Source organism: Vicugna pacos, chromosome 8, assembly GCF_048564905.1.
Source record: "Vicugna pacos chromosome 8, VicPac4, whole genome shotgun sequence".
Taxonomy (NCBI): domain Eukaryota; kingdom Metazoa; phylum Chordata; class Mammalia; order Artiodactyla; family Camelidae; genus Vicugna; species Vicugna pacos.
Window position 1 is genome coordinate 12,233,985 of NC_132994.1, and position 19,917 is coordinate 12,253,901.

The window sequence follows — 19,917 nt, forward strand, 5'->3', positions numbered from 1 at the left end:
GCTTATCTATTCTACATTTTGAAATCCTGGTCTGTCCCTTCTCACCCCCCACCCCCTTGGCAACCACAAGTTTGTATTCTATGTCTATGTATCTGCTTCTGTTTTGTATTTATGTTTTTTAATTTTTTAAGATTCCACATATGAGCAATCTCATATGGTATTTTTCTTTCTCTTTCTGGCTTACTTCACTTAGAATGACATTCTCCAGGAACATCCATGTTGCTGCAAATGGCATTATGTTGGTTTTTATGGCTGAATAGTATTCCATTGTATAAATATACCACATCTTCTTTATCCAGTCATCTGTTGATGGACATTTAGGCTGTTTCCATGTCTTGGCTATTGTAAATAGTGCTGCTGTGAACATTGGGGTGCAGGTGTCATTTTGGAGTGGGATTCCTTCTGGATATATGCCCAGGAGCGGGATTCCTGGGTCCTATGGTAAGTCTATTCCTAGTCTTTTGAGGAATCTCCACACTGTTTTCCATAGTGGCTGCACCAAACTGTATTCCCACCAGCAGTGTAGGAGGGTTCTCTTTTCTCCACAGCCTCTCCAGCATTTGCCATTTGTGGACTTTTCAATGATGGCCATTCTGACTGGTGTGAGGTGATACCTCATTGTAGTTTTGATTTGCATTTCTCTGATACTTAGTGATATTGAGCATTTTTTTCATGTGCCTATTGATCATTTGTATTTCTTCCTTGGAGAATTACTTGTTTAGGTCTTTTTAGTGGGCACCATTTTTACAATCTCACTCTGCCTTGCTAATGCTGGTGCTGGCGGGCATCAGTTTGACATTCTCCTTCTAATCTGCTAGCACCAGTGATCCACCCACCCTGTGCTTAAGCTGAGATCCCACCACAGCCAGTGAGCATGTGCAGCCCACACAGGGGATGCCCTGTGAGTTCCTGACTCTGGTTGCCAGAAGGGATTACACTTCTGGGCCCCACGAGCCATCTCCTACATAAGGCTGCTCCTTCAAGTCTGGGAGATGTAGATATCTCACCTACTACACAGCAACAAACTCAGAGAGTCAGGCAAAATATGGAGACTGAAGAATATGTTCAAAATGAAAGGACAAGACAACAACCTCAGGAAAAAAGGTCTTAATAAAATGAAATTAAGTAATTTTCTTGATAAAGAGTTTAAATTAATGGTTATAAAGATGCTTACCAAACTCAGGAGAAGAATGGATGAACACAGTGAAAACTTCAATAAAGCAATAGAAAATATAAAGTATTAAATAAATATAAAGAGATAGAAAGTACCAAATAGAATTCACAGAGCTGAAGAATAAAATAAGTTAACTAAAAAATACACTTAAAGAGTCCAACAAAAATACTCTACAAAATACTAGCAAACTGAATTCAATAATATGTTAAAAGGATTGTATATCATGATCAATTGGGATATATTCCAGGGATACAAAGGTGGTTCAACATCTGCCAATCAATCAGTTGATGTACCATATTAACAAAATGAAAGATAAATTTTATATGATCATCTCAATAGATGCAGAAAAAGCATTTGACAAAATTCAACATTCATTTATGGATAAAGACTCTCAGCAAAGTAGATATAGAAGGTTTGTACCTCAACATAATAAAGATCACATATGACAAACCCACAGTTTATCTCACAACCCAACTGAGAGTTTTTCCTCTAAGATCAGGAACAAGACAAGAATGCCCAATTTTGCCACTTTTATTCAACACAATATTGGAATTCCTAGCCACAGCAATTAGGCAAGAAAAAGAAATAAAGAGAATCCAAATTGGAAAGGAAGAAATAAAATTGTCATTATTTGCAGATGACATGATATTATATGTAGAAAATCCTAAAGATGCCACCAAAAAACTGTTAGAACTAATACATGAATTTGCAAGATATACAATTAATATACAAAAATATGGTGCATTCCTATGCACTAATAATAAACTGTCAGAAAGAGAAGTCAAGAAAACAATCCCACTTACAATTGTGTCAAAAAAAATACCTAGGAGTAAATTTAACTAAGGAGGTGAAAGATGTATGCTGAAAACTGTAAGACATTAATAAAAGATATTGAAGGCACAAGTAAATGGAAAGATATTTTGTGCTCATGGATTAGAAGAATTAATATTGTTAAAATGTCTATACCTACCAACCAAAGCATTCTACGTATTCAGTGTAATCCCTGTCAAAATTCCAATGGCATTTTTCACAAAACTGGAATAAATAATTGTAAAATTTGTATGGAATCACAGAAGATCCCAAATAACCAAAGCAATCTTGAGGGAAAGAACAAAGCTGGAGGTATCATGCCACCTAATTTAAACTATTCTACAAAGCTATGCTAATCAAAACAGTATAGTAATCATATACAAACAGACACATAGATCAAGGGAACAGAATAGAAAGCCCAGAAATAAAACTATATATATATAATCAAATAATTCATAACAAGAAGGCAAAAATACAAAATTGGGAAAAAACAGTCTTTTTAATATATGGTGTTGAGAAAAGTGGGCAGCTACACGCAAAAGAATGACATTGGGCCACTATCATACACCATATACAAAAATTAACTCAAAATGGATTAAAGAGATAGGTCTAAGACATGAAACTTTAAAAATTCTAGAAGAAAACGTAGACAGTAAGCTCCTTAGCATCGATCTTAGCAGTATTTTTTTGGATTAGATTTTAAAGTGAAAGGCAACAAAAGCAAAAGTGAACAAATGGATCTACATCAAACTAAAAAGCTTCTACACTGCAGAGGAAACCATCAACAAAAGGAAAAGGCAATCTACTGAACAGGAGAAGATATTTGCAAATCATATACCCAATTAAGGGTTAATATCCAAATTATATAAAGAACTCATACAGCTCAATAACAAAAAGACAATCTGATTTTAAAATGGACAGAGGATATGAGTAGACATTCTTCCAAAGAAGATAAACTGATGTCCAAGAAGCACATGAAAAGATGCTCAACAACATTAATTGCCAGGGAAATGTAAATCAAAACCACAATGAGATATCACCTCACCTGTCAGAATGGCTATTATTAAAATGATCAAAAAAAAATCAAGTGTTGGTGAGGATATGGAGAAAAGGGACCCCTCATGCACTGTTGATGGGAATGTAAATTGACACAACCAGTATGGAAAGCAGTATGAAAATTCCTCAAAAAAACTAAAAATAAAACTACCATATGACCCAACAATTCCACTTCTGGGTTTCTATCTGAAGGAAATTAAAACAGAAATTCAAAATGATATATGCACCCCATGCCCACTGTAGCATTATTTACAGTAGGCAAAATATGGAAACAATTCAAGTGCTCACTGATGAATGAATAGATAAAGAAGATGTTATGCACACACACACATGGGAATACTACTCAGCTGTGAAAAAGAAGTAAACCTTGTCATTTGTGATGACATGAATGGACCTTGAGGGCATTATGCTAAGTGAAATAAGTCAGATAGAGAAAAACAAATACCAAATGATTTCACTTATATGAGGAGTCTAAAAAACAAAACAAATAGAACAAAAAACAAAACCAAGACTCATAGACACAGAAAATAAACAGGTGGTTGCCAGAAGGGAGGAGGGTGAGAAGGATCAAGAGGTACAAACTTCTACTTATAAAATAAGTAAGTTGTGGGGATGTAATGTACAACATGGGGAATACAATTACATTGTACTGATTCTGTATGGTGACAGATGGTAACTAAACTTATTGCGGTGATATTTCACAGTGTATGCAAATGTCAAATCACTATGCTGTACACATGAAACTAATACGATATTGTATGTCAAATATAGTTCAATAAAAAAGTTTCTAGTATAGTGTCACATCTAAGATTGCATTGGCCACCATAAATGTTAAATAGAATGCATTGTCTAGGTATGAAAATATTATTCCAAAAAGCTATTTATAAATTAGAAGCAAACTTTTCTGAAGTAGTTATGGCTCTCTCTCTCTCTCATCTTTCTCTGGACCTCTATTTTAGCACCTTTTATAATATAATTTTTTGTTTTCTTTGCCCATCTTCTCCACAAATCATTGACTTCTTCAAAAGCTTAGGATGTGTATTATTATATTCCTCAGGCCAACACAACAATTGGTACATGGAAAGAATTGATCAAATAATTGTCAAATTAATATATGCAACAGTAATCTAAGAGTATAGAGTATAATCACCATAAAATGATAAAAGCTGCCTTTATATCATCTAACTTCTGACATAAGCACACTACTTCTTGGCAAGGAAATGCCTTGTTCCCAGAATTACACTAATGTCTCCCAAATGTTTATACAAATTATGGTTACAATTAAGAAACCTTTGACTTAAAATCTGAATACGAAAGGGTAAGAGTTGCAAAAATTGTTGAATTTTAACCTTTATCACAATTTTTATGAATTATTGTAATTTTAATCATCAATTAAGACGTTCAAAATTAGACAATTCATTTCAGTAATACAATTCCATAGCCATGTCAAGATATCTTAAGAATTTATACCACAATTATATATATATATATAAGTGAAGCTTTTCATCTCAAGATTTATTTATATGTAAATAAAGCTTTCAGATCAAGATTAAAGCAATGTATTAATTTATACTAAATATTTAGTAAATCTATGCGAAGAGCATTAAATAACCTTCACATCTGTCTTATTTTTTGTTCTTCTCCATGTCACTCTTGACCCTTTCCACTCACCAGATAATAGTTAGTATTACACACCCACAATAAGAAGAAGTCCCATTAGGTCATGGTGACCCACTTCTTATAATTCTATGAATATCCTATGAATAGGAAAATCAGACCTTTCTTCTAGTTGCATAAATATGTTTATTTATTGTTCCTGATGCTACTGCCTAAAATAGGCTCCCAGTCCAGTGTACAAATGGAGGCAATGCCTTTCCTAAACTGAACTGGCCACGTGGTGCTATGAAGTTCACAGCAGGTGACCATGGCTTCCCAAGATTGTTGATAAATGTAAATCAAAATGAAACAAGTTATTAGTCAAAACAATTACTATGGGGTGTTACAATTATACTGACAGTAATAGCAACACGCTGTAATTACTACAGTGGCAATGGTATCATGGAAACCCTGTGAGAGTACTATTCATTGAACATTCAGTATGTGCCAGGTCCTAGGCTAAATGTGTTTCAAGCAATATCTCACTGAATCCTCACCAAAACCTGATCACTCAATTGTGATGGAGAAGTAGGCAAATTGACATGAATTTTTAAGATAAAAATAAATTCAGGATGAAGTAAGCTACCTCAAATTCTTATTGGAAAAAAGAATTCCTTCTTCCCCATTCCCTCCCCCATCTACAGCACAATGAAGGCATAAAAAAATGATGAGTCACTCAACAATGTCTGAATGAAACTGATTGTATTAATCAGAAATGTAAGTGGTTAACTTTAAATGTCTGACTGATTTTTCCAAGAAGCAAGTGGTATTGCCTTCATAATAGTCTATGATTGTTATGACTTAGTATATTTATAAGATCACAATTCATGTCTAATAAGCAAGAATGAAACAAATCTGGAATATGTTTGCTCCAGTTTGTGTGCCTTAAAGAATGATTAAACTAGTTAATCCAAAAAATGTGATTTATCAAGACAGCAGAAGACAAACCACAGACTAAGAGAAAATATTTGCTAAAGACATGTCTAACAAAGGTCCACTATCTAAAACACACAAAGCACTCTTAAAGATCACCAGTAAGAAAATAAACAACCCAATATTACAATAGGCAAAAGGCCAAGACAGATGCTTCACCAAAGAAGATACACAGGTAGCAAATAAAGACATGAAAAGATGTTCCACATCTGAGGTCATTAGGAAATTGCAAATGAACACAGCAATGAAGTAACACCACACACCTATTAGGATGGCCAGGCTCCAAACACTGACAACACCAAATGCTGACAAGGATGTGGAGCCACAGGAATTCTCATTCATTGCTGGTAAGGGTACAAAATGGTACGACCACTTGGAAGACAGTTTGGTACTTTCTTACAAAAGCAAACGTACTCCCAACACAAAAACCAGCAATTTGCTCCTGGGTATTTACCCAAAGGAGTTGGAAATTTGTGTCCACACAAAAGCCTATACATGGATGTTTATAACAGCTTTATGCATAATCACATTTATGTTCAAACTGTAGGAGATTTATAGATGTATACAAGGATGGGCACGGTATTAGTAATGTTTCTTAATCCGGGAATCTATGGCGAGCCCCTCTGGATTTAAAGTCATTAATTTCTATTATTGTCACAGTGCCTGACCATGAGCCCTTAATCTGATTATCTCTTCTGCTATTCTAACCAGAGCTGTTCCAGCACTGTCTTATAACAAGTGCAAACTAATACCTAATATAAAACCATACGAGCTAATGTAGAAAGTTCTTTAAGTTTATTGTGCTATTAAATAAACTATGAAGTGCTTCAGTTCTCAGTTAAGAAATCATGCTACTTCCTTTAGTGATTTTCTTTTCCTGAATTCAAATTATAATATATGAATCCACAATCAACAGTATCAGGACAACAGAAGGTACAATTAACACCCCAACAAGTCTTTAATTGGAAGGCTTCCGTCTGCATGGAGATTTTATTTCCATCTCATTGTAAGTATTTTCTAAGGAGGTCCCAAATTCAGAGCATCATTAAACTGGTTTATGATAAATCACAATATGTAAGCTATGCTATCTAAGTATCAGTACACTGAATCCTTTACTAAGCAGTTAATACATACAGTGTATTATAGTATCTTTAAGGTACAGAATGCAATCGAATCACCAGAAAGGTTCTACAATTTCCTAACTATAGCAAACCATTTCAGAAGTAAGTTTTAAGCTGTGAATAGAAAACAAGAAGAAAATCATGAATCGTCTTAAATAAGTAATGAACATTTTGTTTCTCTGGGAGGGAAAAATAATCTTTTTTTGGAAATGAACATAAAAAGATTGTGGACCACTTGCAATTAAAAAAAAAAGCCTAGGGCAGTGATTCTTTCTTTTTATGGCTGTGTAAAGAATAACAACCCTGCAAACTACCCAACCCTCCCCATTTCTACCACTAAATAAATTAAGAAACGAAAATAAACAATTCTACCAGATCTGAGGGAGAATAAACTTTTAAGGAGATGCCAAGAAAAATCAAGTAATTCACATTAAGAAATTATATGAGCTAGACACTGTACTAAATACTTTTTATACATTTTTCTATTTAATTCTCATATATTAACTATTTGAGTTAGATATTATCTATCAACCGTCATGGCATCGCAGTGCTTATGCACAAGTTACTGTTATTTTACTTAATAATGGCCCCAAAGCACAAGAGTAGTGATGCTGGCAATGTGGAGATTCTCTTACTGTGCCCCATTTATAACTTAAACTTTATCATATTTATGTGTGTAGCAAAAAATATAGTATAGATAGGGTTTGGTACATCATGTACATAGGCTTATATGTTGTTTTCAAGCATGCACTGGGGATCTTGGAAGTACCCCCTGCAGATAAGAGGGGGCTACTGTATTTATTAGTGAAAACATAAGAGAGTCATAGGATCAATTCAGGGGCCATAGCAGCCACATAACAGTGTTTTCAGAAAGAAGAACCATAGAAAAATGAAAGGGGCAGGAGCTATAGGAATAATAGAAGAGAATTTTTCTTCATCAAGGAGAGACATATTTTGCAAATTAAAAGAGACTTCCAGATGTGTAGCAGAATACATGAAAAAATAACAAAATCTAGACAATTCATTGTGAAATTTCAGAAACCTAAGGATAAAGAAATACTACCAGACAAGGGAAAACAGGTCATTAACAAAGGAAGAAAATTCAGACCGGCACTTGATTTTTCCTAAACAATATTATTCATGTGAAGACAATGGATATACTTCCACCAAGATTCTAAAGAAAAAATATTGATAATTCAACCTAGGATTCTGCACTCAGCCATTGAGGTTCCACCTAGATAATGCAGGATTATCTTCTCATCTCAAGATCCTCCACTTAATCACATCTACAAAAACCCTTTTATTTTTAAAATAGGTTCACATTTACAGGTTCCAGGGATTAGGACCTGATATCTTTGGAGCCACCATTCAGTGCATTACATTCCGAAACCTTGCTCATTTGTGTTTATGAACCCACTGAGCAAACGTGGGGTGGCTAGGAAAAGAGGCTGACTAATTTCCATGGATCAAGTCACCCTGTCCTGTGTTTGTTGAAAGCCTCTCCTACAGTGGTACCTTCTGTAGGCATTTACATGGAACAGGAGTAACGTCATACTCAGAGCTTCTCAGAACTTCTTGTCATCAGTCCTCAATTTTACTCCATACAGGTTCTTAAACATCTGGCCAAACCACTATCAATTACCCCAAAGCCAATGAAAATTCAGAACTCTGTTAATTTTTCCTTCTAGGAACAGTAGACAACCACATGCACCGCCCCAGGCTCTTTTGTGGGGAGGATTTTCCTTTCACACATCTTTCAGAGCCACTCTGAGCAAAGCTGTAACACTACCACAGTCCATTTCCAGCTTTTGTTTGCATATTATGTGGAATAGTTTGTAAACCAGGCTCAATCATTTCCCTTTTCAGTTTCTCAGTCAGGGTTCCAGCATAAATTAGAATTTGTCCCAGATGGTTTAAATGAAGAGCCTTTAATAAAGAGATCGCTTATAAAGGTGTAGGCAAGGTTGAAGGAGCAAAGGATGGTGAGGTACTTAGACACTAGCAAGAGTGTGATACTACCATCATCCCTAGAAGTGAAGAAACAAGAGAAGAAAACAGTGTTCCTGGAACTTAGTGAGAATTGAAACTATAGGTAAGGGGGTGGGAGGGTATAGCTCAGTGGTAGAGGGCACGCTCAGCATGCACAAGGTCCTGGGTCCAATCTCCAGTCCCTCCATTGAAAACTAAATAAATAAACCTGATTACCTACCCCCCACCCAAATCTGCAGAAACAAAAACAAAAACAAAAACAAACTATAGGTGAGAGGCTTCCCTGTGGGGGCTGTGGTTGTGGAGGAAGGTAGCTGGGTCAGAGATGCAACACTGAAGCAGGGAGAGAGCATGGAACAGATGTTCTACCCACTCTGTTATCTACCTGTTGATCTTCTATTGACTGGACCCACCTGGAAGCCAAGTGGCAAAGGAACCAAGGAGATGCAGTGTCCATATGGGTCAGTAGTCTTTCATAGGAACTTTCAAGAGGTCAAACCTATGGGTTGAGGTAAAGCGACAGTGCAGCAGGAGTGATGCAGTGGTCGTCTGAGGCACTGCCCATGACACTTACCTGATGAAGGAATGCTGCTGTGTACGCCCTAGTTCATGACATGGTGAATCAGAGAACGCCCAGTCCATGACAGGCAGCTCAGTTTACATGATCATGTGATAGTCTGTGGTCAGATACACACATTTCTACCATGGTCCAGAAGCAGTCCAGGATCTGTTTCAAAAGTTACTTGGAGAATAGGTCACAGCTTTGCTCTAAAATCCTAGAGGGCTGCCCTGTAATTCTAAATCAAGCCTTGTCAGAAGCCCCTACAGGATTGTGTTCTGTCAGATTCTTCAAGCATCATTTGATCTGTTGGATTTTGAGTCTCAAATATCAGAGTAACTTGCACTGCTGCAGTCCATAGTAGCAATGAAGCCGTCTCTTACTCTGGTCCCATTCCGAACTGGCAGCCTTATGGGGTATTGATACATGGGTCAAAGCAGCACCTTCAAATGTATATATGTTGTTTCAAAAGTCCAGTGAGATTTACCAAGCTAAGAAACTCACCTCTTTAATAGTGATAGGTGACAAAGTACAGCAACTGTCTTTCATGGAGGAAGTAAAATCAACTGCTACAGACCACTGGACTATTATGTCCACCAAACTATTGATGTCATGGCCCTGGAAATTACATGCTGTTTCCCCTCCCACTCTCAGGAATGCATGTCCTTTACCAAAGAGTCATGGTACTTGCTACCTCCTACTTGCTACCTCCTACTAACCATATCCAATCAGCATGATCAACCAAAGCCATGTCTTATGGCATGATGAGACAAACAAGGTTCCTAGATTATTACAGAATGCTGGATCATCGACATTGTCCTGAAGTTAAAACTGCGAAGGAATACGGGTGAACAAAACTACTCATGTTATCTCTTACTAGAGAGTTGGAGAAAAATGTTTAATGGATTGATAGCTAAATATCAGATGCCAAAATTATGTTGATTGGCTTCAGTTAATTGACTACATCTAGGACAGACATTGCACTTGGAATCACGTGATTAAGTTAATGATAACCCACTGTCATTCTCCAAGACTCTCCAATTTCAGGTCAGATCAAATAGGAGAGTTAAGTGGGTGTATGATAAAAATCATCCCCCCTGAATCTTTCATGCCTTTGGTGCTGGTGTGAACCTTTTAACACCCAGAAACGTGGCATTGCTTTTGGTTCACTGTTTCAAGAAAGAGGGGTTTTTTAGGGGCTTGGACTTGGGCCTTTAATCCATATTAGCCCTCATTCTATGAGACAGGGAGCCAATGTCAAGATTCAGCCAGAGACTTGAGTATGTCTAATCCAGCTTATACATTCAGGAACCAGAGAGGCAGGTTTGGGGATCCCCTGGGCCCACTGAGGATGGACTCAGGCCAAAGCAGCATTTATAGCCTGGCCTCCTTAAGTTCCCATTTCCACTGATGGCCACAGTAGCAATTTGGGTGCCCAATGATCGGCATCAGCTCAGTGTCCTGGTAATCCCCCCAAAGTCTGCTTATTTCCTTTCCCTTTTGGTGAAAGCTGGGAGGATTTATAGTATATCTTTGTGACAATGTCATAGGGAATTTTCTCAAGGGGACCCAACATTCCTTTCATGTAGGAAGCTCTGGGTCTATGAACTGACTCAGATATGAAAATTGGTGTGGGGCTGTGTCTCTCTATCGTGGTGATTCAAGCCATGCCTGTATTCACTAACTTTAGAGTCAGGGATAGACATCAAGTAGGACTTTTGTAGGCTGCCTATCTAATTCAGTCCTAGGGACATTATAATAAATTAGCCACCCCCATAGACACTTATGGACGAAGCTCTTCTAATAACCGCTCTGACTCTGTCTCCCATTCCTGTAACCATGTCCACTTTGTCTCTGGCATTTAAGTACTGGCGTTTGGCCCCTGGCCATCCAGAATACCATCATTCCCACTGAAGTGGGGAATGCATTTCAGAGATAGCATCCTCCCTCCCTCATCATCCTGGAGGGGATCAAAATATGTCACCCCAAAATACGCCACTTTGACATAAAGATTATCTTGACCTGAAGGCCACTGAGAAAAAGCAGACACAAGAAGAGCTCTCTGCCTTCCTTCCATCCATCTAAAAGCAGGGCACACATTTCCTTTATGAAGCTGTCCCCTGTCCTGCACCAGGAAAAGGAGAACAACCCTTATCACTGAAAACGAAAAAGGCACTGAGGTGAGTCTGCATAAACAAAACCTTGTGAAATTACCCTTGTCTACCACTAGATTCCCCCATATGTCTCCTAGTTACTTCCACACAATGTATCAGCCTAGAAACCCAGACTCCCTTTCCTTTGTTGGGTCACTTCTCCACAATTTATTGTCTTTTGTTAATATGGTATATAAGCCCCCAAATCTAACCACTTCGTTGGGTTTTTCACTTCTGTTCCATGAAGCATCTATGCATGTAAAATTACAAACATTAATAGTAATAAAAGTTACAAACCTTTCCTCCTGTCAATCTGTCTTTTGTCAGTTTAATTTGCAGGTCTCAGGCACAAACCTAAGAGGGTAGAGGAAAAGTTTTCCTCCCTGCAATCCCCAGTCTTCAGGAAACAGCCCGCACAGAAATTTTCAAGGACCTATCACCAATGTACATTTACCAATGCATTTCTCTAATAGAGTGAGGTCAGTGGGCCACACATGATAAACCGTCTCCAACATTCCTAACTCGTAACTTTCTAAGCCTTTGGATCCTCTCCTCCACACTACTGCAATGAATTTCAACCATATGTCTCATTTTGATGTAGGCCACTAATGATTCCAGGTTTTAGTTAAACAGTTGACAAATCATGACAGTTACTTTTCACGGTTGAGCTATATCCTCAAATTATGAAGTTCTGGTTAAGTGCACTCATAGTAATAATTTCAGTCCAACCTAAATGTATCTTTCTTTCTGTTTGCTTAGCACTCATAGAATCTACTCTTACACATTTCTACCGGGGAAAATGAGCTAAAGCTGATCGTTGTAGGCTCTCTCTTCCCAGGATAGGTTCTGCACTTGTCCCCCTGGGGCATTCTGTGATCTAATTCTCTGTACAGGTGTGATGGCGTTGAAAGAGTAGAAAGCAGACACAAGGAAGATCGGCCTCCCTTTTGAAAGGTAACTACCTTGGTTGAAGTCATGACAGGATCTCAAGCAATGAAGGACTAATACCTGACAAGGAAGACAGTGCTGCTTTTCTTGGCCAGAAATATTCAATGGGGTTGAGAGATTCAGGTTCTCAGACTGATCCAAATCCATCCTAATGTCCCCATTCCAATTCTTTGGGTCCCACTCTTTCCCAAATAATGCCACAGCTTTCACTTACTGAGGGCTGGAAACTTCAGTTGTAATTCGGCAACCCACGTTGGATCAAACTTTGGATCTTGTTTTAAGATGTTTCAGATCTGTAGCTACAAGTTCTAAGAGGGCCTCTCAGGGCAGCCAAGAATTTAAAACATGAACTCATTTTCTTTCTGTAAGCTCTGCAGGGCAATCAGAAACAGGTGCCTCACTCAAATCTTTATATTCCTCATTTCCAACACAATACCACAATGCAGCAGTCACGTGGTCTGCCAAAGGCTTTGCTTTCTATAATTATTTCATCCTTGGCAACCAAAGGTGAAAACAGCTATTGGCTACATGGAAAACAGTATCTCATTTCCCACTGGTCATGATGTTATCGCTGCCTGTAAACTCAACTAGGTCAGATAGCCAATTCCATAGTCTTATCTTTGGTAGTCCATTTCCTGACTAAATTTTGGTGCTGAATACTTAACTACGTAAGGTTCACTGCATGAAACAGATACCACTCAAGGTATTTCAAGCAAAAAGAGCTTTAATTCAAAGGATTCAATGCTTATAAGATTATTGATAGCTTGGAGGACTAAAAGTCAGGAAGCCACCAGCTAGTCCTAGACCTCAAATTCAGATGACCCCATCTGCCGTGATTACTATCACCAACACCACTCCCTGCATTCACAAAAACAATGCCAAGACAGCGAAACATGCAATTCAGCTGTTGCTAACACGTCTGTAAGGAGCCTGTTTATATAACTGCATTACTACAGAGGGATGGCATCCACCTCCCTTCTGCCTTCCAAAAATTTCATGAGTGCCTCACATGGACAAAACCTCAGTTCGTGAGGGAGTCTGAGAAACGTTAATTTTTTGTCCTCCAGACTGTAGTACCAGGAGAGGGAAGGAGGGAGAACATATCAAGGGGTTAGGAACGGCTTCACAGAGCCCACAAACACCCAGCACACTAACCTAAAGATGCTGCGGGATTTCTGAAGTATACTTTGTAGGGCAGCCTCTAGGATGTAAACTCCAAATCTCAGCTCTAAGGATAAATTAGAAACGTGTTCCCCAAATTCATCTGGCTGCTCTTTTTGCCTCACAAGCTCCCATCCATCTTTTCTTTCTGGCAAAAAGACCCAACACCACTTTTAAAGGGGCTGGCAGTAATAATTCAAACATAATGAAAACACGTAAATGTTGTTAAATAAACACAGCTTTGACGAGCAGTTACCTGTTCTTTCCTGATCATGTACCTTCTCTATTAAATTTTCACGATGAGAACTGAACTTGGAAAAGATCTGAAATTCAACCGTGTGTGTACAGCTGATATACCTTCACCACATAATCTGCTTATAAAAATGGGAGAGTTGTCCTTGATTCTCAGATTCAACAATGAAACTGGAACACAAGCCACATTCAAAGGTGAGGTGTGAATGTCCCTAACATAATGCTACCTACCGTGCAAGACTTCCCGCCCTCTTGTTACCAAACAGCTTGACAATCGTGGTCATCACTATTCTTGAAAGACTGGTTCTCAGGATTGCTTCCTCACAGGGAGGAGAAACTCAACGGGGATGACAAAGAAGGGATTTCAACTGGATGCTTTCCTTTCTCCCTGTGATAAATTAAAAAAAAAAAAATTCTGAACTGAGGGAAAGGAGCCCCCTGGCTTCTCTAAAATTGCAGAGAAGGGGTTCCAGGATAACGCAGAGGCGGGCAGAGTGTTTGGAACAGGCAAGTGGACCGACAGACACTCTTTATAGCCCACCACCTTGTATTTTAGGTGGGATGCCCAACCATTTCAAGATGCTACCTTTTTAGAAATGGCTGTACTTTCTAAACCTTCCAAGATGTTTTCGTTTTAGAATCGCTTTTGATTTGGACATATTCTTTGTGCAGATGTTCACTTACAACATGGCCTTCTGATAGGTGCATTCAAATATTATAATTACGTAGACAGATATCAAGGGGTGTGTTTCAGCATGCGTTTATTCTTAAAGGAGAACCTACATTAAGGACACATTCTTGGGGGAAAATCTCACCTAGGAGAATGGGAAAAATTAAAAAATTCCAGTGGAGTTTCAATGTAAGACCAGATAGATCTCCAAGGAATAAAGAGATGAAGAAAAATGTGTTCACACATGGACACAGAAACATGTCTTTATGTGGTAAAATGAAAAAGACAAAGGAGACCTAAGTTCTGGGCATTTCTTAAAACAGGTAAGAAAGAAGTTTCATTTCTCAAAGGATACAGCAAAACTCAGACCTATAAGTCTAAAAGAACACCAAGAGATAACTCAGATCACCCTTGCTCACCTAAAATTCCTGTTAATTAACCATCACCTAAACACAGCTATTACCACCTCTCCATACATCACAATGCTCTTTTAGTGATGTATTCTAGAATCTCAGTCTTCATCTAGTGTTTGTTCTTTATGTCAGTTGTAATTTTTAATTTAGACTTCTATATGCCCTTCAGGAATGTATCCATGTAACATCCTCCTGTTTTAAAAACTTAAAAAAAAAAAAAGCTGTGCCTTTCAATTCACAGCTGCGCCTTCCCCCTGTAATTTATATCAGGAAAACCAACTTCTACTTGTAGGATTTGGAGGGTTTTGAAACAAGGGATCTGTTTCCACTTCTCTCCCGGGTGCAGATGTCCTCTACCTAAGATACCAAAGATTAATTTAAGCGTGGATTCTAAAATAAACTATCAAGGACTTGTGTTCCAAGGTTACCTGTCAAAACTGCTTGCATGCCAAGTGGCAGGTGACCAGTCTCCTCCAGCAGGTCTGTGGTTGCTGCTCAGAGGCTGTGCTCCTGGGCACATAGTTTGGCATCTCGGTGCCTCCCAGCTCTGCGACCCTATTTATCATCCAGCAAGACGCTACGTCTGAGTCACCCAGGTCTGTACTGAGCACGCCTCTTCACATCCTCTACATCTGTAGTCGTCTTTTTCTCAGGAAGGATGGCGTTATGAACACGGCGGGCTGAGATTAAGGCTCTAACAAGAGAAGAGCTGAGAGAGTGTGACCAGCTCAGCGTGATGTAGCACTGAAATGAAGGTGAGAGTCCAAAGTTCTGTCCTAACAGTCAACACGTGATGCCTGTCATGTCAAACGGATATGATGGCAAAAATCACCTCCACCTCTGGGTTCTCCTTCTTACTCACAGGGCTACATGGAGCAAACCTGGAAATTAAAATATTTCTAATAGACAACAAAACACGGCTGGATTCCATGCTCTAAAATGTGAAGATAATAATCCATATGAAAATGTTTTTTGAATGCATACAGAGTGTGTGTGGAAAGAGAGAAAGACAACGAATAAATTAACAATGCTAAAACTGAAACTAGTCACTGGTCAGCGTCTACCAGCAAAGCAGAGCCAAGAGTAACAGAGAAAAGGGGGAAACAAAAAAGAGCGACAGAAGGGAGACCCAAATAAATAAACAAATATTGTAGGTGGGGGGAAAAAAAAAAAGAGAGACAGTTACTGATTCTACAAGATAATGCACTGCTCCACGCCTCAGCTATGGCTAGTCACTGCAAATATTGAACAAATTCCCTTCTTTCTATGTAAGAAGACATTTCTTTAGTGACAAAGTTTTGCCAAAAGAGGCTGCAGTCCTCCTGTACTGATTTTTATGTATGAGGCATGTGTATTTAGTGTGATGAAAGAGAAATTACCAAAGTTGACAGAAAAGGCTGTATTTACCACATCTTAAAATCATCTTTGGTGAAGAAACTTAAAGTATAGTAAGGACTGAAGGATTTAAGTATCAGAACACGAGAGCTCTCCAACTTTATTTTTGGGACCAAAAAAGCACAGCATTAAAAAGTGCTAAAATTTACATTTGAAATGACAAATGTAAGAATAAATCAGAAGAAAATGATATGTTTTATGCCTTGATCTTAATAGTTCTTCCAAAGGCAACTAATTTTTAAATTTAATATTCCCATAAGAAAATAAGCTTTTTACCAGCAATTGTTGACATCCAGGTTCTAGTTTCATTTTTTTTCTACTTTAGAAATTGGCAGCAGGGAAGAATTTAAACAATCGGATCAAATAAACATCTAGTAGATAATTTATATGATACCAAACTGATTAACCAAAAAAAAAAATCATCTTTCCCACAGTTGTAGTATATTTATTGTGCTGAAATCAGGTAGCAGGGAATGAACACCTCTGGGGAACCAGTACAGAATGTTTACAAAGATTTACAAACCTCTGGTCATTACACACTGAGCAGCAAAAACAAAGGTGTCGAATCCACTTAGGCCACTCTTACATGTGTTGCAAATTTTCTGTAATTCTCATAACCGCATGCCTTTGGGGAAAAGTGTAATTTTAATGCACAATAAACAGTTTATAGTTTACAAAATATTCCGAGATAGCCTGCACAAACAGCATTACATCCTGCACATGCAGTTTTGACATCTTAAAGATACTTAGAAACATTCATGCTTTTTGGAGAGGTCACATTTTCCCTTTCTCTAATGATTCCTGGGCAATACCCACTAGCAATGTGACCTACCTAATGAGACACTGTACAAGTTCTCTTCCCTAGCGGATTTCCAGTAGTTTTTTTATATTACATAAAATACTTCATTTGGAAACAGCAAATTTCATTTGTTGGTTCTGGCTACTCTCCCCATTCATTTTATGTCACCAATTAACACCTTGTAACAATCAAGCACTGAATTGAATGAGCTTTAGCACCAAGGAGTCAAGAATATTGTACCAAAATGGGTTTACACTTCACATCTAGTTAAAAATAAAACCTTGTAACTTTGTCACAAGGAAAGTATCACTCCAAAATTAAATACATTGAAAGAGAAGGATAGCTTCACAGGAAATCTTGGTATATGCTATTAGTTAAAAAAAAAAAGTTAGTGAATTCGAAAGCTAATATTAAAATTTACAGTAGAGGACTCCTTGATTTTTTTCATTAAAATTTATTTAATTTTAAATGTTCTTTCCAACAGAAGAGGTAGGTATATTTCCACATATGAAAATTCGGTAACAGCCACAAATCAAAACAAGGAAAGCCTGATAAGAAATCAACATACTCTTCTAAAAGTCCATAAATGTAACTATTTTATGATGTTATTAATAAAGACATGAGTTGTTTCATGTTCCAATCAGACAATAATCTTAATTTTCATAATATATTTCTGGTAGTAACAGGAGTATTGAAAGGCTGCCTTCTCATCACAAAAATTGTTTCCCACAGTGATTTGCGCTGCAAGTCATGGTGACCTCTGAGTCGCCAGACAGGATTTTACTGTAATTCTTATTTTCACCAACACCATCATCATCAAGCCTCTAAGAGTCTACAGAAATCATCAGATTTTTAAAATTTAATAACAACCAAAAGGGTATCTTCGGACTAGAGGTGGAGCGATTTGACCGTTCCAGTCAGCAAATGAATTCAAATGTGCACATTTCAAAGTATCCACATTTCCAGCTCGGGACCAGAAAATGGAAGGTCACTGATTTTTGTCAGTAGGTAATCAGTAATTTAGAAACCAAAAAAAAAAAGCATGAAGACCGCGTTTCTGTGATCATTGGATTGAAGAACGAAGGTAACTGAAAAGTCTCATGCGTTAGACAAACACATGTGAACAGAGGGAGGGCCTCCAAGGTCATGTAATGATTGCTTTGGTCTGACAACATCAAGGCTAATTAAAAAAATGTTTAAAATAAAAACTTCATAAATAAAACATCTGGGTGTTGTATTTAACACTTTACTCAATCTAAAGGTTACTAATACATAGAGCACATTTGTCTTCTTCTCCCCAAAACCCCAAGCCCTCATTTGCTGCTCTTTTCCCTGAAATCTTGTATGAAATGGGAGCTTCCTCATTGTCAGCAACCGTTAAGGCCCAGTTCAGTTTACTCTCCTTTCGCTTTTCCGTTTTTCTGCTTTGTTCCGTTTTCCAGCCCTAGGTGCTTGTCTGACTTGCTCACACCGTTTGCTGAGACGCCGTTCACGGCCGGTTTTCCAGGCTTCGCGTTCTTGGGCTCTTTGTAGGTCCGTACATAGAAGTTGAGGAAGAGGAGGATGAAGCTGATGGCGTAGGCGATGAGCGCCCAGTGCATCCACTTGGGGAAGGGGCAGTCCATGTAGAGGGACAGAGCCGTGTGCCCGATGGTCACGTGGAACTGAACCTGAAAAACAAGGCAACGCGGCGACGTGGGCGCGGGCGGCACGCAGCCTGCCCCCGCCTGGGGGCCTTCCCCCGCCCCCGCCCGGCCCGGGCTCCTCCGTCCTCGGGCTCCTCCGTCCTCAGGCTCCCCCTCGCTCAGGCCGCCGCCCAAACGCCGCGTCCTCAGCCAGGGCTTCCCAGCGACTGGGACTCAGGTGCCTCCACCCAAGCGGCCCCTCGATGCCGGGAACCAGACGGTCTTGTTTTGGGTGGGTCTCTTCCTTCACAGGAATGATCACTTTTGCTTCTGTTGACTTCTGGGCTGTCCAGCTCTCACCCGGGAACCGCCCCTGAGGGCGGAGCTCTGCGTGGCTGCCCAGGACCCCCGAGTCCCTGGCACTGTGTCTGGGCCCAGTGAATTATTTTTTGGATAATGTTGAATGATGTTATCCAATGAGAGGGAATATCAGTGGCCTAAGAGAGTAAAGTAATAGCACTGTAGGCTGTTCAGTGTTCGTTTTCCTCCCATATTTTAGACTGATTTTTCTCCACAAAGTTGTCAGCAAGCTGGTACACATACTTGTAGAAATCAGTTTATCAAAATGGTTCATTATTTGTTCCTTACAGAATGGCAGACAGGAAGGTAAATATGCATCTGAATTAACACCTTCCTTTAAAAACTAAGATTTTGGGTAAAATTTAGTAGATATTTGATAGTAAGTGTAAAAAGAGAGAATCACTTTCAACTTTAAGAGTGTTTAAAAGGAGAAAAGCCAAAATTAAGATACTTTTAATTAAGATGAGGCAAATCAGTGTAAATAATGATCTATCAATAAATGAATGGTTCTCAATGTAAGAATTATGAATTCCATGGTATTAACAAGGGTTAACTTTTTACAAGATTAACTCACATGATGAACTGTTGTGAGAACATCTGGCTTGGAACTACACCACCCTTCACAAAATTAACACCCTATTTGGAAGAGGCAATTGTGTCTTCTCTTTTAAGGATAGCATGATCAATATTAATTATTATATTAAATATTAAAATATATATAATTATATTTATAATACAAATAAATGTTATAATTACAATAATTAAAATAATTTATTCCATGGTAAGCCCAAAATTCCTACGAGAGTAAAAAACTTTTCAAGTTTTCCATGGCAAAACCCAGAT

At 38.4% G+C, this 19,917-nt stretch overlaps 1 protein-coding gene and 1 long non-coding RNA gene across 2 annotated transcripts in view; one reads left to right on the forward strand and one right to left on the reverse strand.

Annotated features, from left to right (window-relative positions):
- Nucleotides 1–15,560: 15,560 nt before the first annotated feature.
- Nucleotides 15,561–18,168, forward strand: LOC140697640 (uncharacterized). Its single transcript, XR_012074793.1, has 2 exons — nt 15,561–15,650; nt 15,760–18,168. It is a non-coding gene; the product is annotated as an uncharacterized lncRNA (long non-coding RNA).
- ELOVL4 (ELOVL fatty acid elongase 4) overlaps nt 16,710–19,917 on the reverse strand; it is a 31,313-nt gene continuing 28,105 nt past the window's right edge. Inside the window, exon 6 of the mRNA XM_006214340.3 lies at nt 16,710–18,759. Within this exon, the coding sequence (XP_006214402.1) occupies nt 18,484–18,759 (276 nt within the window). The 3' untranslated portion in view covers nt 16,710–18,483. The remainder of the gene's footprint in view (nt 18,760–19,917) is intronic.